General features: G+C 41.6%; 1 protein-coding gene across 1 annotated transcript in view; it reads left to right on the top strand.

The window, feature by feature from the left end:
• The first annotated feature begins 9,866 nt into the window (after positions 1-9,866).
• ACRV1 (acrosomal vesicle protein 1) overlaps positions 9,867-24,514 on the top strand; it is a 34,119-nt gene continuing 19,471 nt past the window's right edge. Inside the window, exon 1 of the mRNA XM_033206295.1 lies at positions 9,867-10,016. Coding sequence (XP_033062186.1) covers positions 9,995-10,016 — 22 coding nt within the window. The 5' untranslated portion in view covers positions 9,867-9,994. The remainder of the gene's footprint in view (positions 10,017-24,514) is intronic.

The following is a 24,514-nucleotide window of genomic DNA, read 5'->3' as shown; positions in this document are numbered from 1 at the left end:
AGGCAATTTCCTAGCATGTTTCACATCCTGGAGTGGCCCTTTCTTCTGCCCCCAGTCCATTGTACGCTAATTAGTAATATTAGATACATGCCAGGAACTATTGTAATGGCTTTACATAACATAACTCATTTACTCATCTACACAACCTGATGGAGGTGATACTGTTCTCTCCATTTTACCACTGAGGGAATTGAACCTTAGAGAAGTTACTTGCTTGTCTAAGATTCCAGAGCTATTAAGAGGGATTCAAAGGTGACATGCCTGGCTCATGAGGGGATCTTAACCAGTAAGCTGCAGGCCTCTCTCCTCCCCGTTTTAAAAAGCAAAGGAGGGTCATCCTTTGTATTTGAGTTTCCTTTGTACTTGAGTTTTAGTTGCTCTCATGAACAATTACATCCCTGGGTTTTTTGCACGCTTTTCTGCCTCTATGGCTTTCCATGTAGAAAACGGTGCTCCAGAGTATCTCAATATTCAACTTACTGACATCTGCTCAGACATCAGAGAGTTATATACGCGCTTCAGAAAAAAAAAAAAAAAAGAGGAAATAGAAAAAATGCTGGAAGGGTCCCTGTTGTTTCTGGAACACTGAGCTGAGTGCTTTACATATGGCAGGTGTTGGCACAACAGTTAATAGCTAGGTGGATTGTTGAGACAGGCCCAAGTTCAAATCTCAGTTTTGCTCCCTAGTACTTTGACTTTGGCAAATCACTTAGCCTCAGTTTCCAAAACTGTAAAGTGGGTATAATGGTACCTCTAGGAGAAAATATTCTAGTGTTAATTTCTCAGAGTTTTATTCAAAGACTTGCATCAGAATTAATGGAGGAATGACCTTGGCCATCCAGAACTAGAGGACATGTGGGACGGAAGCAGTGTAACTTACTGTGATGCTCACACCAAGGGTCTTCTTGATCATAGCAGAATCTTTGGAAGAATTTTCACTAGAATACAGGACACTGACTTTTCAACTATGGCCCTTTACTAGAGCCACTAAAGGAGGGCAGAATTGATCATTTGCTAATCCCTTGAACTGTGGGAGAGGACTTATTTGACACACTATATCCATATGTGGGATATAGGGACAGTCTTAGAAAAAAATGATTTCTTGTTGTTTGAAAGATTACATTGGCTGGGCGCGGTGGCTCAAGCCTGTAATCGCAGCACTTTGGGAGGCCAAGACGGGCGGATCACGAGGTCAGGAGATCGAGACCATCCTGGCTAACACGGTGAAACCCCGTCTCTACTAAAAAATACAAAAAACTAGCCGGGCGAGGTGGCGGGCACCTGTAGTCCCAGCTACTTGGAGGCTGAGGCAGGAGAATGGCATAAACCCGGGAGGCGGAGCTTGCAGTGAGCTGAGAACCGGCCACTGCACTCCAGCCTGGGCGACAGAGCGAGACTCTGTCTCAAAAAAAAAAAAAAAAAGAAAGATTACATTAGCCAAGAGAAGAGGAAAGGAGTACATTGAAAGGCCCCCAAGGTTCAGCGTTGTTTTAGGTCCAGTCCATTTTCTGTTACTGTCCATTTCTGTAACAGAATACCTGAATGGGGTAATTTATAATGGGGAAAGAGTAGTTGCAGGACACAAAAACACAAGAGGTGTTTTTCCTTAAAAGGCAGAGTCCTAGGATAAGCCACTTCTTTTGCAAGTCTGCATTCTCTTATCTCTAGCATTTTCATCCCAACTTTCTTTTAGAAATTTATTTCTTACAGGTAGAGGCAGGTGGTGAGAGCCTTCTTCCTGGTGGAAACTTTCTGAAGACTTCTGAGGCAGTGCAGGGTATCACATGATGAGGGGGCTGAGTGTGCTAACGTGTTCACTCACTTCTCTCTTTCTCTTCTTATAAAGCCACCAGCTCCCTTCCCATGATAACCCATTTTGAACAATGATCTCTTAGGGGGGCCACCTCTCAATACTGCCATATTGGGAATTAAGTTTCAACATGAGTTTTAGAGGGAACATTCAAATCATAGCATTCCACCCCTGGCCCCCAAAAACACATGTCCTTCTCACATACAAATACAGTCATTCCACCCTGATAGCCCCAAAGTCTTAACTCATTGCAGCACCAACTCAAAAGCCCAAAGTCCAAGGTCCAGATTCTCATCCGTGAACCTGTAAAATCAGAACAAGTTATCTCCTTCCAAGATACAATGGTGAGACAAGCCTAGGATATATATTCCCATTCCAAAATGGAGAAGTAGACAAGAAGAAAGGGGTAATAAACTCTAAGCAAGTCTGGAATCCAAGAGAGCAGACATTGGGTCTTAAGACTCCAGAATAGTCTTTTTCAATTCCATGTCTGGCAACCACTGCACACTAGTATGGGGATTGGGTTCTCAAGACCCCTGTGGCTTGTGACTGAACTCAGTCCACCCAGTTTTTGCCGGATGGCATTGCATGCTTGCAGCTCTGCAGTTCTAAAGTTTCGATGGCAGTCCTGCTCCCAAAGCTCCATTAGATATTACCCAAGTGGAAACTCTTTGTGGTCATCTTGCTCCCATGGCTCCACTAGGCATGTCCCTGGGAGGGACGCTCTGCAGCAGCTCCAATCCCACATTTCTGCTCAGCATTGCTGTAGTGGGGGCTATCTGCAGTTGATCCTTCTCTGTGACAAGTCTCTGCCTGGGGGCCCAGACTTCTGACAATATCCTTTGAAATCTGTGTGGAGGCTGCAAAGCCTCTCCGCAGCTCTTCTCTTTCTGCAAGGCTGCAGAATTAGCACTACATGGACACCAGCAAGGTTTAGGACTTAGACCTTCTGGAGCTATGGCATAAGCCAGATCTGGGGCCGCCTGAGTCACGGCAGCTCCAGGAGCAGAGCCCTCATGATCCAATCGCCTCTTAAACTCACCATCTTTCAGTACTGCCACATTGGGGATGAAGTTTCAACATGAGTTTTGGAGAGGACATTCAAACCATAGAAAATGTCGATACTTCTCTTCTTTCTAGGTGTATGTTAGTAGTTGAGTCTTTTGAATTTCTGTCATTCTACAGAATAGATAATTGAGTGAAATTCACCTGGAATATTTTTTGTCTTAGTCAAAGATTTTTATTCTCTTTAGAAAATATTGATAACAACAATGACTATGCACTTACTCTGTTGTCAGTACTGTAATACATTAAGTCCTTACAACACCAAACCATAATAAGCAAACTCATATAGGTGCTTAGTATGGTACTTACTATGAGAGATGATGGGCAGTTCCTAAAGACTCTAACAACCAACGGTTGCCCAAAAAGAAATAAATATGTCTTAGGTAGATGGTGACTTTGTAGTTAAAAACCTCTCACACACACAAAAAATAAAAATAAAAACGTTCTCATAGGGAAAGCCCAGATGACTTCACTGATGAGCTCTATCAAATATTTAAGCAAGAAACAATATCAATTCTATAAAAAGTCCTCCAGGACATTGAAGAGTCGTTATTTTTGCCATATCTCATTTTATAGGGCCAACATTACACTGATACAAAACTAGATAAAGACATTACAAGAGAAGAATCTAATCTGTGACATGGAAAGACTGCAAATCTCTAGAACTTTGCATGCACCTTTCTCTTAGAGAATGCCACTCACCTTAATTTTGCTTAGCTAAGTCCTAAAATTCCTTACATTATATCTCCTGTATAAGCTATTGTTCTCTCATCCTAGTCAATGGTGACTGATTTCTACTCTGAATTGCCTTTAGTCTTGTTTGGTGGGCTATAGTGTGAAACTTTCTGAAATGAATTGGGTTCTATAGCTGTAGACCACAGAATAGGCTTGAAGAGATATGTTTTTAATTCATCTACGTAGAGGTGGAAATATTTGAAAAGAAAACAAACTAGAAAACTAGCAAAATAAGCTTCTTTCAGCCAGGTTAAACATATTGAAGCTTAGACTTGGGTTGTGTCTACAGAAATGGTCCAAGCTGGGCACGGTGGCTCACGCCTGTAATCCCAGCACTTTGGGAGGCCAAGGCGGACGGATCACTTGAGGTCAAGAGTTCGAGACCAGCCTGGCCAATGTGGTGAAACCCTGTCTCCACTAAAAGTACAAAAATTAGCTGGGCATGGTAGTGCATGCTAGTAATCCCAGCTACTCAGGAGGCTGAGTCAGGAAAATCGCTTGAACCTGGGAAGTGGAGGTTGCAGTGAGCTGAGATCACGCCATTGCAGCCAGCCTGGGCGACAAGAGCGAAACTCCATCTCAAAGAAAAAAAAGAAAGAAAGAAATTGTTCAAAAATAGTTTAGTCAAAAGACATGGGAAAGAAGAACAAGTGGACTTAATCAACGAGTATTAGAGGGAAGAGAAAAGGATGCAGGAAGAAGAAAACATGTTGGGGTGTTTGCAACCTTTAAGATGCCTTCCTTTTGTGTAGGTGCCATGGTTTCCTTAATATAATGTCTTTGTTTTTTTTTTGTTTTTTTTTTTTTGAGACGGAGTCTTGCTCTGTCACCCAGGCTGGAGTGCAGTGGCCGGATCTCAGCTCACTGCAAACTCCGCCTCCCGGGTTCACGCCATTCTCCTGCCTCAGCCTCCCGAGTAGCTGGGCCTACAGGCGCCTGCCACCTCGCCCGGCTAATTTTTTGTATTTTTAGTAGAGACGGGGTTTCACCGTGTTAGCCAGGATGGTCTCGATCTCCTGACCTCGTGATCCGCCCGTCTCGGCCTCCCAAAGTGCTGGGATTACAGGCTTGAGCCACCGCGCCCGGCCAATGTCTTTGTTTATATTTCCATAGGTAAAATTGAATGGTTGGAAATTGATTGCCAATTCTCTCCTTAACTTTTCATGTCTTCAACTTGTCCCAGCTGTGGATTGATGAGTATACTCTTTTTAGATTCCCTGTACTATTGCGGGTCACCACTAGGAACAATCTGTTATGGCTACATCTTGGGTCCCCTGTGCTGGACCTGTTTATGAATTTGTAGTCTCCAACTCCATTCTTATCAGGCATACTGAAACTCTGAGGTGAGCTTGTCCTCATCTTCACCTGAATGGTCTCTCCCTTCATCAGCCCAGTGTTGTATGATATGGCTGAATCAGGAATCCCAGCACAGCATGTGGTGGGCCATGCACTTGTATGCCTGTGGCATGAAGCTGTAACATCTTCCCTTGATGCTAGGGTTACCTCTTCCCTATACAAAATTCTTGATGAAGGCCCTGGGTTGACTTTGGAATAGGGAGAGGAAGCAGAACACCCACTCTCTTAGACAGGGCCTCCCAATACAAGTAACTAAACTACAGCTTTTATAGCCCAGGCCACACCTCACAGGAAACTAGGGAGGAAATCGCAGCTTCACCTCCATCCACATCCTGTTGGGTGCGCCATCACTGAGCCCTTTCTGCAGCTGATTGCCTGCTGCCTCATTCTTTCCCTCTAGTACATACATGCTTCCTCCAGCATATATGTACCGGCTCCTGTTCTTCCTGCTCGCAGGAGCTCTCCTGGTTTTGTGCTGGTCTCCCATGAAGGGTGAGTCCCACAGTAGGGAGGCAAAGGGAGCAAGGTGATGGGGTCAGGGAGTGATGTTCTAAAAGTCCTGATCCTGAGGGGCAGGAGCTATAGGGCCAGTGTTTATTGAGTCCAGGTTCCTGAGTCTGTGGCTGGTGCAAATACCTTTCCCCACTATGGAGGATCTGCTGCTGGGGACCCTGCTGTTGCTGCTGCCCAGCAAACTCTAACTACAGGAAGGGGGTGAGGAGGGATGCTTGAAGGGAAGGGGTGATAAAAAAAAATTCAGCGCCTATGGATGTGCAAATCAGAGAGCAATAGCATGATTTTCTCTCAACAGGGGTTCAGGTCTTGGTAAGTAACTCTGAAGACAAATCCTCTTCTTTCCTTTCCCATGGATACTGGGTCTTCTTTCTCAGCCAAACTTCCCCAGTGCTACCAGCAATGAAATACCCAGCACAGTGCCCCCTTCAGAAACACAGCTACACGCTGTGCCTGTAAAGAGGAGGGGAGAGGGTTTCCTGGTAGTCCCATGATGCCCAAAACCAGATTCCCTGATAGACCTGGGCTCTTTTGAGATATATCTAGAAGAGAGGGTCCTCGGAGGTCCCCAGAAGTCTGGCTAGGGAAATCTGGAAGGTCCAGGATAGCAAGCCAGATACCTTCATCAGTATTTCTCCTCTCTTCCCTGACTACCTGCCACCCCTGGTCTTACGCTATGGTTTTGACATAATATTCAGAACCTACAAGATCTATAATTTGCACCTCCTGTGGTGAATTTGTTGACAAGACCTGCAGAAAGAATCCAGGTTCCTGTCAATCCAAACATCCTGACTTTGCATGCCAGACCAAAGAGGTGTATATTCAACATTTCACTGGAGGTGAGTTAGGGGTAGGAGTAAGGGAAGGGATGGGAGACTGAGTTTTATGACTCGACCTGGGGGGAAAAAAAGCACTCCATCTGGAGTCAGAATTCACCAGTGCCGCTAGCTCTGGCTTTACCTCAGAGCTTGATGGTCTTTAACATGTTACTTCCCTTCCCGGAGTTGAAATTTCTCATCTGTACAATGATTGGGTTTTAATAAGTGATCTCCTGATTCGCCACCTGTCTCTGATTTTCAGTGACTTATTTCCTAATAGAGCATGGCTGAGACAGCTCCTTTGCTGTAAATGTGTTGGAAGTAGGGGTGAGTTGCCCCGGGGGAAGGCTGCTCCTTCTGTGGAAGGGTCTTCAAGTCTCAGCCTCTGCATGAGGGGAGGGGAGGGAAGAGAAGGGCTGCTTACTCAGCCATATCCCCTGTCCCATCCCAGATCTAACCTGAAGCCTCTCTGTTACTCTCCTGCTCTCTTCAGAATACGTGTACCAATATTCAGTCCTGGGCTGTCCAAAGAGATGTGTGGAATACATACGCTTCGCCAGGAGAGAGAAAAACATATTCTTCTGTTGTAATGGCAACTACTGCAATAGCTTGTCCGTAAAAGATAATGCTTCACTCAGTTCCATCCCCCTACAGAAATTTGCCTGAGATACTCAGTTGATTTGCAGAAACTTCCTTCTGACCACGTCCTGCCTGTTCCTTCCTGAACAAATATCAAGATCCAGAATGCCTTCACTCTTAACCCCTGCTCACGCAGTCTTTTGAGAGCTGGGAAGCCAGGGAGAAATGAGTTGTGGATAAAGAAGGAAGGAGGTGGATTTTGAAATGCTGCCAGGGCCTGCGTCAGAGCCAATGGGAAAAGCCTGTGACTTTGCTGTTCTGGCTGGGAGCCAAACCTCGAGTCCGGGGAGGGGGATGGGAAAGAGGAGCAGACTGTGCTGGAACGTCTACACCCCAAATGTGTAACAGTAACAACTCTAATGAATAGCATGACCATACACAAGGGGAATCACAGACTATTTTTATGGTTGATCAGATAAGAAGGACGGGTCACCAAGCAGAGAATGGTCTGACAAAGGTCCCTAAATTATTTCCTAAATCCTGTTAGGTCCCAGATACTCTAGGCCTGGGTGTGTTCCAGAAATAGGGTGCCCTAACAAAAACGGCCTGGCTTTCTGCAAGGGGATCCTCTGCCTTGGGGCTGGTTAGGTATGATGAGGAAAGTGGAAGGAAAAATTTCTGGTTATTGTAGTACTTAAGTATTAAGGAACACAAATTCTGAAGAGGATTGCTTGAGTTTGACCCTCTCACTCCAACTACCTTTCCCTAGAGGTTGCCAAGTAACAAGACAGCTCTTCCCCAGAAGTGGGTGTTGGTCACATTTTTAATATCAGTCACCCATAATTTACTATTAGCTCTATGAAAAGAGAAATCCTTTGATGCTCAACTGAAGTCATGTGTTCCTTTGACTCATGATCAGCTAATATTTTGGCTGATTTTTTTTGAATGCCAGAAGCTAAACAACAAACACACAAAAAGCCAACACACACACACACACACACCACACACACACCCATCTCTTCTAGTCTTTGCAGAAGTGACTTTTCCACACTTGGAAACTGGCCTTTCCTTCCACACTTAGCTCGGCTTGTTCTGAGCCTAGGGGTCAACCCAAAGTGAAAGCTTAAGGTCTTCTTAGTGTTTTCTGAATGCGTGTTTTGCCTTGGTTGTGTGTATATGTGTGTGGCTTTGGAAATTCACCTGCATATATGCCTGTTTCTTTTCTTTTTTTTTTTTGGAGACAGAGTTTTACTCTTGTTGCCCAGGCTGGAGTGCAGCAGTGTGAACTCGGCTCACTGCAACCTCTGCTTCCTGGGTTCAAGTGATTCTCCTGCCCCAGCCTCCAAAGTAGCTGGGATTACTGGGCTCACCACCATGCCCAGCTAATTGTTGTATTTTTAGTAGAGACGAGGTTTCACCACGTTGGCCTGGCTGGTCTTGAACTCCTGACCTCAGGTGATCCACCTGCCTGCTTCTTAATTTTCAAATTTTCCTAAGAATCACACCGCAGCATTTCCTCCAGGCCTTAAAGTCTTTTGTATGTCTCAACCTGTAATCGCTTGCCCCACAGGTCTGTGGGTCTTTAGTCTCCCTTGCAGTATTTACAAGCCTTGCCCACTCCTGTTCCTGCTGGAGTCCTGAGCAGGAACTCCAGTCCTGAAACACATGTGAACAACTCACATCAGTCCTTCAGGTATCCCTCTGACAAGTTACAATAAACGTACACAATAATTTGAAAATAAGGTTTTCTGTGCTCCCTCTGGCTCGAGAGGGAACTGGGAACTGGCCTGCTGCTGCTTCAAGACCTAGACGGCTGCCTTGCTGGGGAAGGGCTGGGAAAAGGGTGAGTAAAAATGCTACAAAATTTTTCTACCATTTTAAAGACTTTTTTGTTTTTGAGACAGCATCTCACTTTTGTTGCCCAGGCTGGAGTATAGTGGCGTGATCACAGCTCACTGCAGCCTTGACTTCCTGGGCTCAGGTGGTTCTTCCACCTCAGTCTCCCAAGTAGCTGGGACTATAGCCACACACCACTATGACCAGCTAATTTTTTGTATTTGTATTAGAAACAGGTCTCATCATATTGCCCAGGCTGTTCTCAAACTCTTGGGCTCAAGTGATCCACCTGCCTCAGCCTCCCAAAGTGCTGGGATTACAGGTGTGAGCCACTACGCCTGGCCAGATTTTTTTTTTTTTTCTTGATAGGGCATTTACTTGGTTTCTGTAAACCATTGACCATTTTCCAGAGCCCCAACATAGTTGGTTCTGACAAGTTATGCTTGTTTTTTTAATGATTCTGTAAGGCAACAAGGGCTTAGAGCTTCCTAGTTTGCCATTTTATAGATATCATTCGCTAAAACAAAGCCAGTTTAAACAATCAATACATTTTTCAGCTAAATAACACTAGAAGTCCAACCGGATATAGGGCCATAAGGATGGCGTAATCAGCATCTCTGACTCTATTTTTCTGGGATTCTTCTAGGTCTGTTTTTATTTCTGAATGGGTTCAGACTTCTCTTTGCCTTCCTTCATCACAGCAAAATCTCTTCGGCCGTTCTGGGTCCCACACCTGAGCCCTACAGCATCCAGAGGAAGAAATTCTCCATGTTCCTAGTCTGTCATCCAAACCCAGGGGATTAACCCTAATTCAGTGGTGCTTACACTTGGGTCTGTGACTTCAAAAGATCTGTAAATTGTCTTAATTTAATTTAATGTAACTTAATTTAGGAGAGCTAAGTAATTAAACATGAGGCCAAAGTACATAAGAAAGCGGCAGCCCTTTATTGCAAATATGCACACACTCTCGGGGGAGGTTCTCTGGTCCTCAGGTGTGGGGGGGGGGGCCAGGGAAGTGGCGCCAGCGCTCTCAGGTGAGACTCCCCAGTCCACGAATGCGGGGGCCGAAGAAGTCAGGCCGGTTCCTGCCGCAGCGGACTTTTATGCATTGGTACTGGAAGGGGGCAGGCAGTGGGCGGGGATAAGGGCGTGTCGGGGGCGTTCCCTAGGTGTGGCCAGGTAAGTCTCGGTCTCCTCGGATTGACGTCACCTGGCGCATGCTCAGTTGATCTGCATCTTCCTGGATGCGGGCTGCGTTTTCCCGTGCGCGGGTAAGTTGGTGATGAAGAACCTGGAAACAACAGGTACTGCTCCATGTTGTTCACTTTCCTCCATTTTGTCCCTTCTCCCTCACCCAAACATAAATTTTCTGAAATCATAATGTAACTGTATTTCAGGTTCAATCACTTGCCAGTTGCAGAGTCCAATTAACAAAAGCAAGGTCTGGTATAAGGAAAGTGACTTCGTATTCCAAATCTAGCTTAAGGAAAGAAGTACGGGATTCCTCCCTTAAGGGTGCTGCTTCAGTTTTGGGGCAAAAAGCAGGGGCTTTTAAAGAGGAGAACTTGACGCGAATGGCATGCAGGGGCGGGTGCGCACAGGTGGGGGTCTGCGTGACTCACTGATGCCTTATCTGCTAGGTGATTGAACTGGTGCCATCATGGGTAGAAGTAAGTTGTAAAGTGGCTGTTGTCTCAAGATACTCTCCAGGTAGGAGAGAGTTTCATAGCAGCCACATTTTAGGTTGTAAATCGACTATTGTCTCTTGAAGCAATGTCCTGGTGGGAGAAGTTTCTGCCTCTGGTGCTTTTAAGTAAGCAGCAGTTAGATAAACTTGCCCTGTAGGGGTGTCTAGTGAAGGGAAGATAAAGGTTATAATTGCATTTCTAAAGAGATAAGTAGGAAGTGGGGAACTGAAGAGAAGGAGGAAAGAGAAAAGAAGAAAAACAATAATGTAAAACCCTCATTCTCTTTCTCTTAGAAAAATGGGGGTGCTTGTTTATAATTAGACTCTGATTAGTCCAGCTTGGGTCACATGCCTATCTCAAAACAAACTAGAAATCCAAAATGTGGTGATGCTTTGAGCCATGGTCTGTTTCTCCCGTGAAGACTGGAATGACATACCATACCTCACCTGGAATGACATGGGTCCTGATATCAATCTGACATCACTGGGAAGAGAGAAGGGAAATCATTCCTGGGTCCTACAGAGTTGCCCACTGCATGCTCCTACATACTTATCCAAATGGAGAAGTAGCCTGCTTGACTTACTGTCCTGGATGAAAGAAACAGTCACAGACAGAACCTCCATTTTTAAAGTGACCTTTGATAATCTCCATTCTGGCCAGTTTTCTGTTGAAGAATACCCTAACAGTTTCACAAATCTAGGACAATCTCAATATGTACATAAAATAGGACGCTAAATTTGGAGAAAATAAAGAAGAAAAAAGTAAAAAAAGAATAAAGAAGAAAGCATATCACCCAACACTTGGCTTCAATCTCTCATAGCAGCTTTATCTTCTTATATTCCTTCTACTCTCCACACTTACCCCCTCATGTGTGTCAGCGCCTTAGCACATGTTAAAAAGTATGTTTGGCATTTCCTTCCCTTTTGCTCTGACTGGTAGGTTTTTATTCCTCCTTTAAGATTCAGTTAAATATCAATCTTCTATGACCCCTTCTCCAGCTAATCCAAGGAAGCAGAATAATGGCATCCTTTGGGTTCCCCAAGCAGACTCTTCATTCCTCTGAGCACTTAATCTTATTGATATGTGATGATTCATTGTGATGGCATTTACCCCACTAGATAATCTAGTTTCAATCTCCTGTGTAATCACTGCAGTGTCTGGAACAAATTGGATGTTACATAACTGTTTATGTTAGTAATTGAATAAATTACAGTAACATGGCAGAGTTCCTGAGGCTGCTTTGACCTGGATGGGGGCATCATTCTTCAGCATCTTATACTTAGTCTCTCAGCATTTTTCACATGGCTTGAAGCTATTTATTTAGTGTTCAAAATAAGTATTTATGAGCCTTGACTAATACATTTAATAAAAAAATTATTAAATAAATAAGTGAGGGAGAAAAGACCAATCTCTTATGTAGAATTCTAAGTAATTTATGCTCAAGGGGAGGGAGCATAACTCTTCTCTGTTTAAGTGTGGGTGGCACATGGTGATTTTATTCCAGAGAATACAGTGTGGAAAGGGTGGGGGAGTAATTTTTACAGTGGATAAACCTGATAAACAGTACTTCAGCTGGGTAATCAAGGTCAACATCAGCAGTGGTGAATCATGTTGATATTATGTACCTTTGACGTGACTTGATGAAAGCTGCACTTACCTCTATGGTCTTCTTCCCCCAAACTCATAACCCTTGCTTAATCATGAAAAAAATCCATGAAACAAAAAAGTCTAATCAGGAAAAAAAGAAAACTCCAATGGAGGAACATCCTACAAAATACTTGACAAGTATTCTTCAAAACTGTTAAGGTCATAAAAAACAAGTAAGGTCTGAGAAACTGTCACAGCAAAGAGAAGCTTAAGGAGACATGACCACTATATTAAATGTAGTATCCTGGATGAGATTCTGGACTACAAAAATAAAGCCATCAGGCAAAAACTAAGGACATCCAAGTATACTACTAACTTTATTTCATAATGATGTACCAATATTGGTTCATAAATTGTAACAAATGTACTATGCTAATGTAAGATGTTTATAATAGTGAAAGCTGAGTGCAAGGTACATGGGAACTCTGTGTATTATCTTCTTAATTTTTCTAAAATGTTCATATCTCTAAAAAAAAAAAAAATTGTTTGGTCAGGCATTGTGGCTCACGCCTGTAGTCTTAGTTACTCAGTTGGCTGAGATGTAAGGATGGCTTGAATGGGGAAGGTGGAGGCTGCAGTGAGCCCAGATTATGCCACTGCACTCCAGCCTGGGTGAGAGGGTGAGACCCTGTCTCAAAAAAAAAAAAAAAAAGTTTCCACAAAGAAAAATTCTGGCTTCAGGGTGTCTTTTAATAAAAATGTGAGGAAGAAATGAAACAAAGTTTCAAAATCTTTCAAAAGTAAAATAAAGGGTCTACCTTCTAAGTTATTCTACAAGGCCAGCATTACCCCGATGTCAAACCAGATAATGACATTAGAGAAAAAAAATCTACAAACCAATATTTTATAATAAACTAAAAGTATTTATGTAGTTTCATTGGTTTTTCTTCTAAAAGTGATCGTATAATTTATATCTGTGACAACAGTACCTTGTCAACAAGCAAACCATGAGATACAAGCTCAGCGTACTTATCATGTAAAAAATTCAGATTGTTGCAGCAAAACTAAAATAAAGAACACATCAAATTTACTATCCCTATGTTGTTACCTGGGAAAATGTAAACACGAACCAAGGTTTATAAATAAAATTTGTCAATAATCTCACTAACAGATATTTTTTCTGAAATGCTACTTGTGAAATCCATAAAAATTTGAAATACTATGGAGATATGTGTTAGTTCTATTCAGTTATTGTGAGTAAAACTGAAAGGCACCATATTTATCCAAAAATTATTATTATTATTATTATTATTATTATTTGACAGAGTCTCGTTCTGTCACCAGGCTGGAGTGCAGTGGTGTGATCTTGGCTCACTGCAACCTACACCTCCCGGGTTCAAGCGCTTCTCCTGCCTCAGCCTCCCGAGTAGCTGGGACTGCAGGTGCTCAGCTAATTTTTGTAGTTTTAGTAGAGATGGGGTTTCACCATGTTTCGCCATGTTGGCCAGGATGGTCTTGATCTCTTGACCTTGTGATCTGCCCACCTCGGCCTCCCAAAGTGCTGGGATTATAGGCGTGAGCCACCGTGCCTGGCTCAAAAATTCTTAGTATTAGTTCAATTGTATATTTAGTGTATTCTGAACATAGAAGAATATTCTTCATTTACTTGTAATGATGTAATTACAAATACTTACAAGTAATTACAATTATTAATGTAATTTTGAGGTTATAACTATTTGAGATTATTTAACTTTTTTCAGAAATTGAAGTGTAATCTTATACCTGCATCTAAGGAACAATGAATAGAGTGTTTTAAATTCCAAGTAATTTCCTTTAGTGTCCATTTTACTAAAATATTATTCCTTTTAGAAAAAGGGATTCTTTCAAATTCCATGTGTTCTTTTCTTAAAAAAGGATATCTATTATTCATATTGTATTCTAAAGACATAAAATATTCTTGTTCTTAAAAATATTATTTTAATAAATTATATCTTCATTAAATAGGAGGTTAATTTAGTGATATCTGCATATAGCATACACATAAAGAAAAGAAGCATATACATAGTGTGAAGCAGGCATGTTAAGTCAAATCAATAAGATGAAATGTAATATCTAAGAAGCCTAGAAGGAGATGGGAGAGTGCTTTCAAATTGAGCCCTCTTGGAATTTCAAAGGGCTACCTTGGTATGTACAGTCATATCTCTGTATTTGTAGGGTCATGTTGCAGATTTGCTCAACTACAAATTGAAAATATTCAGAACAAAATAACAATACAACAATAAAAAATGATACAAACAAGAAACCAACACATCATAACTATTTGCATAGCATTTACATTGTATTAGGTATTATAAGAAATCTAGGGGATTTAAAGTATAAACTGTATAGGTTATATAGGTACTTGAGCATCTGTGGATTTTGGTATTCATGCAGTGTCCTGAAACCAATCTCCCAGATACTGAGGAGGGACTGTAGTATCTGCTTTCTAAAACATGTTCTGAGTTAACTTCTTTATCAAACACAATTCATGATTTTACATAATAGAAAACCATCATATTCTGGATTAAACATTTGGGGGATTTTTTTATCCGACAATGCTGCAAATCAAAGGGATAGAGGACTTTAGAATTGGGTTAGTCCAGGAGCTCTGAGACTTCATTTTGCTTTGATTCTCTCAGCTCCACTTTCATCCTGGAAAAAGAGCAGTCCTTCGACCTCTGTTCTTTAACAGTAGCGAAATGGCTACAGCAGCTGCAGAAAACATCATCCAAGAAGGACTACCTTCATGTTGGAATTTTTCTCCCTTCAGATCAGCTTAAGTCCCATTCTCGTCTCTAAACAAATCTCTTGGCCAGAAGATGGATGATTGTCTATATCTTAGTTCTTGTTCCACTTGTGGAGCCTGAGGCGGACTCAGCCTCCCTGGAAACATACGGGGCTCTTGGGAAGAGTGAATGGAAATGGGGCCTATGAAAGCAATCAATAGATGTCCAGTCAAATTCCACAGGGACTGTCATAGTCACTTCTCCGGGAAAAAAGACCTGTTAACAAGCCACTGTTCATAATCAAGAGGCATTATGAGGGAATCAATGGCTTTGCTTTAAGGCGGGGGTATTCTTTCCTGTACATCCATATTCCTGGACAATAACTATCCATGTGTTTTTCAATATGTATATGTAGTTCCATGTGCTACAGTTGAACACTGTGGTGCATCAAAAACAAGTGTAACACACACACCAGTGCAGGGGTGAAATGTCTTACAGAGAAACATCGTAACATCTGTCACCGAAGATATATATTCACCAGGGGAAATACTTCAGAGCTGTGCGTGAGTTGGGAGCATAAATTGTTAGAAAGAAGGAGAGGAAAGGGGATACACATGGCCAAATCCTTCAGGACCTTATCTCAGCCTAACTGAGCAGGCTCATCTTCTGGACTCCCTCTACCATTTCTATCTGATTGACTTGTATCCACCTGCTGCCATCTGGTGAGTGAGCTTTAATATGCCTTACTGTCCTGGTACGTGTTGTTTCCTAGGCTTATGCTCTTTCACTCCTTCTTGCTTTGTGGCTTCTGACTTCTTCAAAACCCAGTTAAATTACTGTTCTTTCTGGCCCCTGCCCCAACTGACCTAAGCATTCAGAATAACCCTCCTTTCTAGGTGGCAAGAGTAGCCACTTCCTTCCTCTAGAAAGGCATGCAATAGATTTATTATTCTTCACATAGGGCAGCTCCTTACACTCATCCCCTCAGTGCCTTGCACAAAGTAGATATTAAGTAACTTTATTTGGATGATTTGGTGAATTACAGTTAAGATGGCTGAGTTTCTGAAATCTACTGTGACTACTCAAAGGAGCTGCTCCTTTAGCTTCTCATACCTAAGTGCTCATATCTAGCACCATTTATGTGGGATTGCACGTACTTCCTTGATGTATGTCATTCTCTTTAGACTATCTCTTTCCCTTGAGACAGCTCACAAGAAAATAGGTGATGTCTCATCTCCTGCTGTGTTCTGAATGACCAACAGGGCCTAGTATGCACTTGGTATACATCAAAGCTTCTTGAGGGGATTGATGAATGAGCATAACTGACCCCTTCACCCACAAAGTGAGAGGCAGCAAGTGTAATGTTTAAGCCAGTGACCTTTGGAGGCAGGCTTTTTGCTTTCCAAAATAACCACTGCCACTCACTACCTGTGTGACCTTAGTTAGGCAAGTCAATTAGTTTCTTATGCTTCAGTTTCCCAGGATCGCCTCCTTGCACTCAATTCCTTTCATCACTGTCCGTCATAGAGGAAAATACCATACTAAGATAAGCACTGTTTATGGGTTTTCTCTGTTTCTCAGCAATATCTTATTTTAACCTCCCACTACGCTGTTCCCACAAATAACTGTAGCAGGCACTTACGGAGCACATGGTAGGTTCCAGACACTCTTCTAAGCACTCTCATGGATTATCTCATGTAAACTCCATTACACTCTAAAGCAAGTGGTTTACATTAAGCTGATTTTATATTTAAGTAGGCAAAGCACAGGGTCAGGCTAATTGGCCAGAGCTTTCCCAGAAAATGTGTGCTTCATTTTGGACTTAAATTCAGGCAGCGTAAGCCAGAGCCTGTGATCTCAACTAGTGCACCCTAGTACATGAATCTAAATTGATGTCTTGCTCCATTATCACTGACCACATATTTATAATGAACCCAAGAGTCCTCTCCACAGGCCCAGTAGGGGTCAACTTAATACACATTAAATGGTCTGGCCCTTTAATGTGTACCTCTAAGTTCTCCAGCTCTACTCACCAACCCCTTACTTCCAGATCTCCAACGATACTCTAAAATTTTTATTAAAATACATATTCAGTGGGAATAAGGAGCAATAGTGGTGAAAAAGAATATAGAAGATAACTAAAGAGAAGAAAATAGGGACAAAGGAAAAGAAGGAGAGAAGAGAGAAAGCCAGGGAGGGAGATAATGAGGCAGGATGAAGGGAAGGAAGAAAGAAAGAAAACAATCTAAAAAGCAAAGTAGAAAGGAAGGGAAGTGGGAAGTTAGGGGAAAAAAACTACTAGAGTAAAAGGTCTGGTTAGGGAGAATGTAAAATGGAACAGGCACTTTGGAAATAGTTTGGCAGTTCCCCAAAATGTTAAACATACCATCGCTGTATCACTCTGCAATTCCACTGCTAGGTATTTACTGAAGAGAGTGAGGGAAAAAAACATGTCCACACAAACACTATTACGAAAATGTTCACAAGAGGATTATTCATTATAGACCCAAACTGAATATAACACAAATAACTATCAATGGATCAATGAATAAATAAAATACAATGGAATATTATTTGGCCATAAAAAGGAACTAACACCAACATGGGTGAACCTTGAAAACATTTTGCTTAGTACAAGAAGCAAGTCACAAAATATCATGTAGTGTATGACTCCATTCATATAAGGAGTCCAGAATAAGTAAATGTATAGAAACAGAAAGTAAATTAGTGAGTTCCTAGGTCTGGAGAGTTTGGAGAAAAATGGGGTATGGCTGCTAATGAATACAGGGTTTCACTAGGGGGAGAAAATGTTCTAAAATTGATTGTGGTGATAGTTGTATAACTGTGAATATACTAAAAACCATTGAATTGTAAATTTTAAATGGGTGAATCATATGATTTTATGATTGTCATAAATCATATGATATGATTATCATATGATTGTATATGAGATACAATCAAATTGTATCTCAACAAAGCTTGCTAAAAATGTCTCGCTTTCACCTTGGTTCAATTCTCTTTTCCTTTCTCAAAGTCTACAACATCCTTGTCCATTTGTCTGTGCTATCATCTTCCTTCTGCATCACAAAGGTATCTGTGAAACCCAGAAGCAGTTCTATGCATACTAATGGAGGTGGCTGTTGGGAACAGGCTTAAGGAAATGTGTTGTGTGGCACATGGGCCAGACAAAGTCAAAGGAACTGACTTCCCCAGGTGATGCTTAAGGAACACTTTAGTCCAGGAAAATACAAACCTTGAAGAGGAGAACAGGGATAAGCCTGGGGAAAAGGAGGAGGTGCCAATACAATTTGACTCCAGTCTCACACTATGTAATTGCATATGGCTTTGGGAAGGAATTGCAGAAATTCTGTGTTTTATAACAGGTTATCCACCGTATTATGCCTTTAGTCAGAGTCTCATCATTATAGCAACAGCTCATCACATAGTCTCCATCCTCATTGGAATATTCCTGTGGAAGAGAAAAGCAGAAACAGGGTTGTTGCCCACAAAACCAAGTCTGCAATGAACTATGAATATTTTAAAGGAAAGGGGATTTCCATAGAAGATACAATGCCATAAAGCAGCCCTGCTACCCTGAAGAAGCAACATCCTATCATGGCTGCTTCTCCCAAGACTTTCTAATGCTAGGAAATTACACACTTGGAAGTGAGATGCGGTTCTAGAGATGGACAGCACAGCAACCCCTCCCTCTCGGCCAGACAGGCACCAAACACAGGCTGAAAACCTGAGTTCCAGTCTCAGCGGTAAAGAGTAGCAGTGTAGAGTGGTGAGCAACATCAAGTTCCTGCTCTCAAGCAGCAGGTGTTAGGGAATGATGGCAATTAGAACACACCATGGTAGATGCTATGGGATGGACATGGCAGGGAGCCTGTGGGAGCGCAGGGAGAGAGGGTCATGTGGATAAGAAGGGTCCAAGGAAGCTTTCAGGGCAGGTGATTCTAAGCCGAGACAGAAGTTTGATCAGCATTATGCAAGTGGAGCAGATGCCACCAGGACACATTGTGAAAAAAAAGCATATGTAAAGATGCTAAGATTTAAGCACCTTTAGACCCGGAATAACACAGAGGGTAGGGCTCAGGTGACTCATGAAGAGGTCAGTACAATGGTGAGGAATAGTCCCAGTCCACTAGTCCCCCACTATCCTTGACTCAACTTTAGAGTTCCCCAATGACAACATCCAAGGCTCAGAACCTTTCTTTCTGATCTAGATTCACTCCCTGCATCCAGTATCCTGTCTTAAAGGAAGGTGGTTTGAGCCCTGAAAAAGAAAATTTCCACAATACTCCACCAGAAGCCCTGATCACAGAACACACCTACCATGACTTAAAAAAGAATATATTTTAATAGACACACAGAAACCATTAGGAACTTCGCATGTTCGCATCTTACTCCAACAATTCCCATTTCTGTAGAATTCACATGCACTGCGCCATATAGCTAATGCTGCAAGAAGAAAAACTGTTGAGTAGAGAAGGGAAGCATCACTCTGTTTGGTGTCTGTCTGGCTGAGAGGGAGGGGCTGCTGTGCTGTCCATCTCTAGAATCGCATCTCACTTCCAAGTGCGTAATTTCCTAGCATTAGAGACAGCAGAGATGTATTGGGAACTCCATCAATGTTCTGCCCTTGGGCTTAGTTCCAGACATTAATGTATCTTAGAACCTCAGCCTGAGCAGGAGGAACTGGGGAGGCACTTAATTCTTTCCTGGCAGGCAGCAAGACTCAACACTACCTTCAACTGACATTTTCTTGCTTGCTGCAGGAATTGCATATAAAATGGAGAGCAGAGAGCATTTCTATGGATATCAAAGCCTGGGCTGAAGCCTCAGGAGTGTGATTGAGGTGGACAGTTCTGGCTGACCAGGAGCCCCTGAAGCCTTACTCTACAAATAACCATCATTTAGGGGGGCAAATAAAGCTTAGAGACCAAATTGGATCTCCAGTAAAGGCCAAGGGCTAAGGAAGGACCCAAGCGGAGTAAGAGAATTTAAGAAACAAGATGACCTGGGCTGCAGACTTTTGTATGTGAAACTGGACCTCATTCCTCAGAGAACAGTTAGAGCTCACAAAATCCAAGCAGATAGGCTCTGCTTAAATATATGCCAAGGTTAAGCCTAGGCCGATAAGTTAATCATTGCCAAACCATCTCTCAAAGATTGACCTTTTTTTTTTTTTTTTTTTTTGACAGAGTCTTGCTCTGCTGTCAGGCTGGAGTACAGTAGCGCGATATCGGCTCACTGCAACCTCTGCCTCCCGAGTTCAAGTGATTCCTCTGTCTCAGCATCCCAAGTAGCTGGGACTACAGGCACGTGCCACCATGCCCAGCTAATTTTTTGTATTTTTAGGAGAGATGAAGTTTCACCATGTTGGCCAGGATGGTCTCGATCTCCTGACCTCGTGACCCGCCCGCCTCAGCCTCCCAAAGTACTGGGATTACAGGCTTAGCCACCGCGGCTGGCCAGATTTACCAATTTTTATGCAGAACAGAAAGAGACCCAGCTTCAGTAGTTTTTCCATTCTGCCTCAGTTGATTCTTGAAGCTGATTCTGTAAGAGAGCATGTAGCATTGGAACTGCTTAGTGGTAGAGAATTGTCTGCTAAGATCAGCCTTCCAGCCACTTTATAATGCACTCAGCCAAGGATAGTGACCAATAGGGACAAGAGAGGAAGGGAAAAGAACAAATCTAAACTTTCTACTCACTGCAACACTTCAAATCCCTCCTCCATTATCCATTATTTCCCTCCTGCCTGCCCTAGGACATTGCTCTAGGCTGCCACAACTACAGGTGACAAGGACAGTACTCTCAAGTTAACAAATTTTTGTGGACAGCATACTAAGTACCTTGCTTACTGGGGCAAGTTATGCCTGGAGTTGAACATGAGATACAGAAGAAATATTCTTCCACTAAAGCAATTTTCCACTTACTCAGAGAGTGGGGAAAGATTGTAGATAAATCAAGATGAGATCACTACAGAGTCAGGTTGTGTTCCCCAGAGACTCCAGTACAAACAGGGTGATCCAAGGGGGATTTTCTCAACAATGTGGGGGTGAGTTACATCTTAAAAATGGTCAAATTTAAAGAATAGAAGATGGAATATCAAGAGGAGGTTAAATCCTCTGGAGATGATAGCAACTGGGATATACAATGACCCTTTGAGCCACTACAGCAGTTCCCTACTTTAATCATCTTGCTGTTGATGCCTTGATTCTCTGGGATTGGACTTTCTGGTTCCTCTTCCCCACAACTCATATTCATTACCAGACTTGAGGATATGTCTCCATCCTAGCTCTTTCTCGCTTTGCTAAAAGAATGAAGACTTAGTGACTCAACAGGGTGGTCCAGGGATAGGTAAGATATTTTGCACACTAGTGCCACTCCAGTGTCTCTGGGATGTGCTGGCATTCTCTGACTTCTTTATCCACATCTATTCTCCAACATTGAAACCATGGCCTCCTTTCTCCCAGCCTCCTGAAGCACTGTGTTTCCTGTGCGGATCACTCACTTGAGGGTAACTAGATAACTTGTACTGAAAAACGCCACCCACGCTTAATGTCACAGAGCATTCCTTTCTCTCCCCCGATCAGCCCCGCAGGAAGATTAACACTTCCCTAGGTACAAAAAGTCCTTTGTGGATGCAGGACTGTGGCAGAGAGTGACTTCTGAGAGAACCCACACTAGGTCAGAGCTAACCTCAAAATTAAAAAAAGAGTCCAGATGTGAAGAGTACATGGCTCAGGGACAGGCCTGTCAAGAAATATTGGACACGGTACAGACATTTAACAGGACTTTCTTGCCCTCCAGAGCCAAGGAATAAAAGAAAAACTACCAAACACTATAAAAGTCTACTGAGATAACAAAAGCAGCACAAGAACTAAATACATTAAATAGCAAACTAGTCATATGTGAAGAGAATCAATTCACAGAGCATGGAAAAAAGAGAATAAAACTGAGACTCAGTTATAAGGGCCTAGATTTAAATCCTTGCCTTTCCATCATCTGAGACTGATTTTCACTTTGAGATATTTTTAGAATAATAGGTTTTTGCTTACCTTAAAAAGGACTCTGAGTGCATGTTAAAAGTAGAATATAACTCTATGTCCACATGCAAAAAAAAAAAAAAAGACACAAACCTTACACTCTTCCTATTTAACTCCAAATGGATCATAGACCTAAATATAAAATGAAACACTATAAAACATTGGAAGATAACACAGAAGAAAATCTAGATGACATAGGGTTTGGCTATATAAAATGACTTTTTATATATAAGACCAAAGACACAATACATTAAAGAATAATTGATAAACTGGACTTCATTAAAATTAAAAATTTTTGCTCTGCAGGATACATTGTCAAGAGAATGAAAAGGTGAGCCATGGACTGGGAGAATATATTTGCAAAAGACATCTGATAAAGAATTGTTATCCAACATATACAAAGAAGTGTTAAAAATTAGCAATAAGGATACAACCTGATTTAAAAATGGACTAAAGACCTCAACAGGAACCTCACCAAAGAAGATATACAGATGGCAAAGATGCTCCATATCATATGTTGCCAGGAAAATTTAAATTAAAACAGAAATGAGATTCCACTACACACCTATTAGAATGACCAAAATACAGAACAATGATAACAGCAAATGCTGGTGAAGACGTGGAGCAACAGGAACTCTCATTCATTGCTGGTGGGCATGGAAAATGGTATGAATGCTTTGGAAGAAAATTTGGTAATGTCTTACAAAACAAAACATAATTTTATTGTATGACCCCAATGATTGTGTTCTTTGGTATTAACCCCAAAAAGTTAAAAATTTGCATCCACACAAAAACCTACCCAGGAATGTTTATAACAGCTTTATTCATGATTGCCAAAACTTGGAAACATGACATCCTTCCATAGGTGAAGGAATAAATGAACTGTGGTGGCTTCAGACATTGAAATATTTATTATTCAGTACTAAAAACAAATGAACAATCAAGCCATGAGAAGACATGGAGGAAACTTAAATGCATATTATTAATTCAAAGAAGCCAATCTGAAAAGACTACATACTGTATGATGTATGAAATGTCAAAACTATTGAGACAGTTAAGAGTCAAGAAGAGAGGGATGGATAGGTGAAGCAAAGGGGAGTTTTGGGAAAGGAAAACTGCATTGTATGATACTATAATAGTGGATACACATTAGTCGAGATCCATAGAATGTACAGTGGCATTCTACAATGACACAGAATGTACAGTTCACCAAGAGTGAACTGTAGTAGAAACCATGGACTTTGGGTGATAATGATGTGTCAACATAGGTTTACTGATTGTAACAAATGTACAACTCTGGGGTGTTGGAAGTGGGAGGGCTGTGCTTGTCTAGGGACAGAGGGTAAATGAAAATTCTCTGTACATGCTATTTAATTTTTGCTGTGAACCTAAAACTGCTCTAAAAATGAAAGCATATTTTTTAAAATGCATGTAAATGGTCTAGGAACTGATATTAGCCAGATAGCAGACTAGGAAGGTCTACACTCTCATTCACCTATGAAAACATTAAAACATCAACAGCAACTAGAGACTGGCTAAAATAATTATATAAGAGCTCTGGAAAACAAAGACACATAGCAACCAAGTGAACACTCACTCAAGAAAAACTACATTCAAATGGCAGAAATATCTGTGGTGTTTTCATTTGCTCTTGCTATTCTCTCCTCAACATGATGACATTGGGAGAAGCAGCCCAGTTTTCATTTCCTTCCCTCACCTGGAGAGAGCACAGCAGGCCTTACTCTGTTCGTATTTTTATGCTGGAAGGCAGCATGTCTAGGAACTAAAGCTGAAAACAGCCAAAGAAGATAGTGGTGGTCACTTTTCATGATAGCGGCAAGGTGACTTTAGACCTATGGACATCTAGGGAAAGAGATTGTGGGTGAAAGAATATAATAGAACATTTAAATGCCCAGGAAAAAGCTGAGGGAGACTTTTTGGGAAATGAAAACATTAAAAGCAGCTGTGTATATAAAAGAATAGAAAAAAAGCACATATACAAACCCAAGGAAGACACACACACACAAGAGATTTGAGGAAACCGTAAGTCTTCAACCCAGGTTTATACTAAGGATCAAACCATTCCCTGCTAATTAATAAATATCTTTCCTGTCGGTCTGCAAAGACCAAAGTGGCTGTTTTCTTAAAAGTCCATTTTTTTAAATAACAGGGCATACAAAAAACCATGAAAACATGGCCCATTCAAGGGAAGAAAATAAGTCTCTAGAAACTCTCCCTGAAGAAACACAGACATTGGTCTTAATAGAAAGACTTGAAAACATCTATATTAAACATGCTCGAAGAGGAAAAGGAAAACACAAGAAAAAAACTAAAAGAAATTGAGAAAAGTATATATAAACAAAATGACAATATTAAAAAGAACAGAGAAAATATTAAAATATCCAAACAAAAATTGGAGCTGAAAAAAATGTCTAAATTGAAAACTTCACTGGGGAGGATCAAAAGAAAATTAAAACAGGCAGAAGATCAACAAACTTGAAGATAGGTCATTTTAAACCATTGAGTCTGAGGAGCAAAAGAAAAAGGAATTAAGAAAAGTGAACTGAGGCTTAGAAACTTGTGAAAAATCAAGCAGACCAATATATGCATTATTGTAATCCCAAAAGAAGAAGAGAGAAACAGGCAAAGAGAGTACATTGAGAAATAATGTCTTAAAACTTCCTAAACTTGAGAAAATATGTTG

The sequence above is a fragment of the Trachypithecus francoisi genome, unplaced genomic scaffold, assembly GCF_009764315.1.
Source record: "Trachypithecus francoisi isolate TF-2019V2 unplaced genomic scaffold, Tfra_2.0 Lachesis_group8, whole genome shotgun sequence".
Classification (NCBI taxonomy): Eukaryota; Metazoa; Chordata; class Mammalia; order Primates; family Cercopithecidae; genus Trachypithecus; species Trachypithecus francoisi.
Note: the sequence above shows the minus strand (reverse complement) of the source record. Positions and strands in the feature narration are given on the sequence as shown.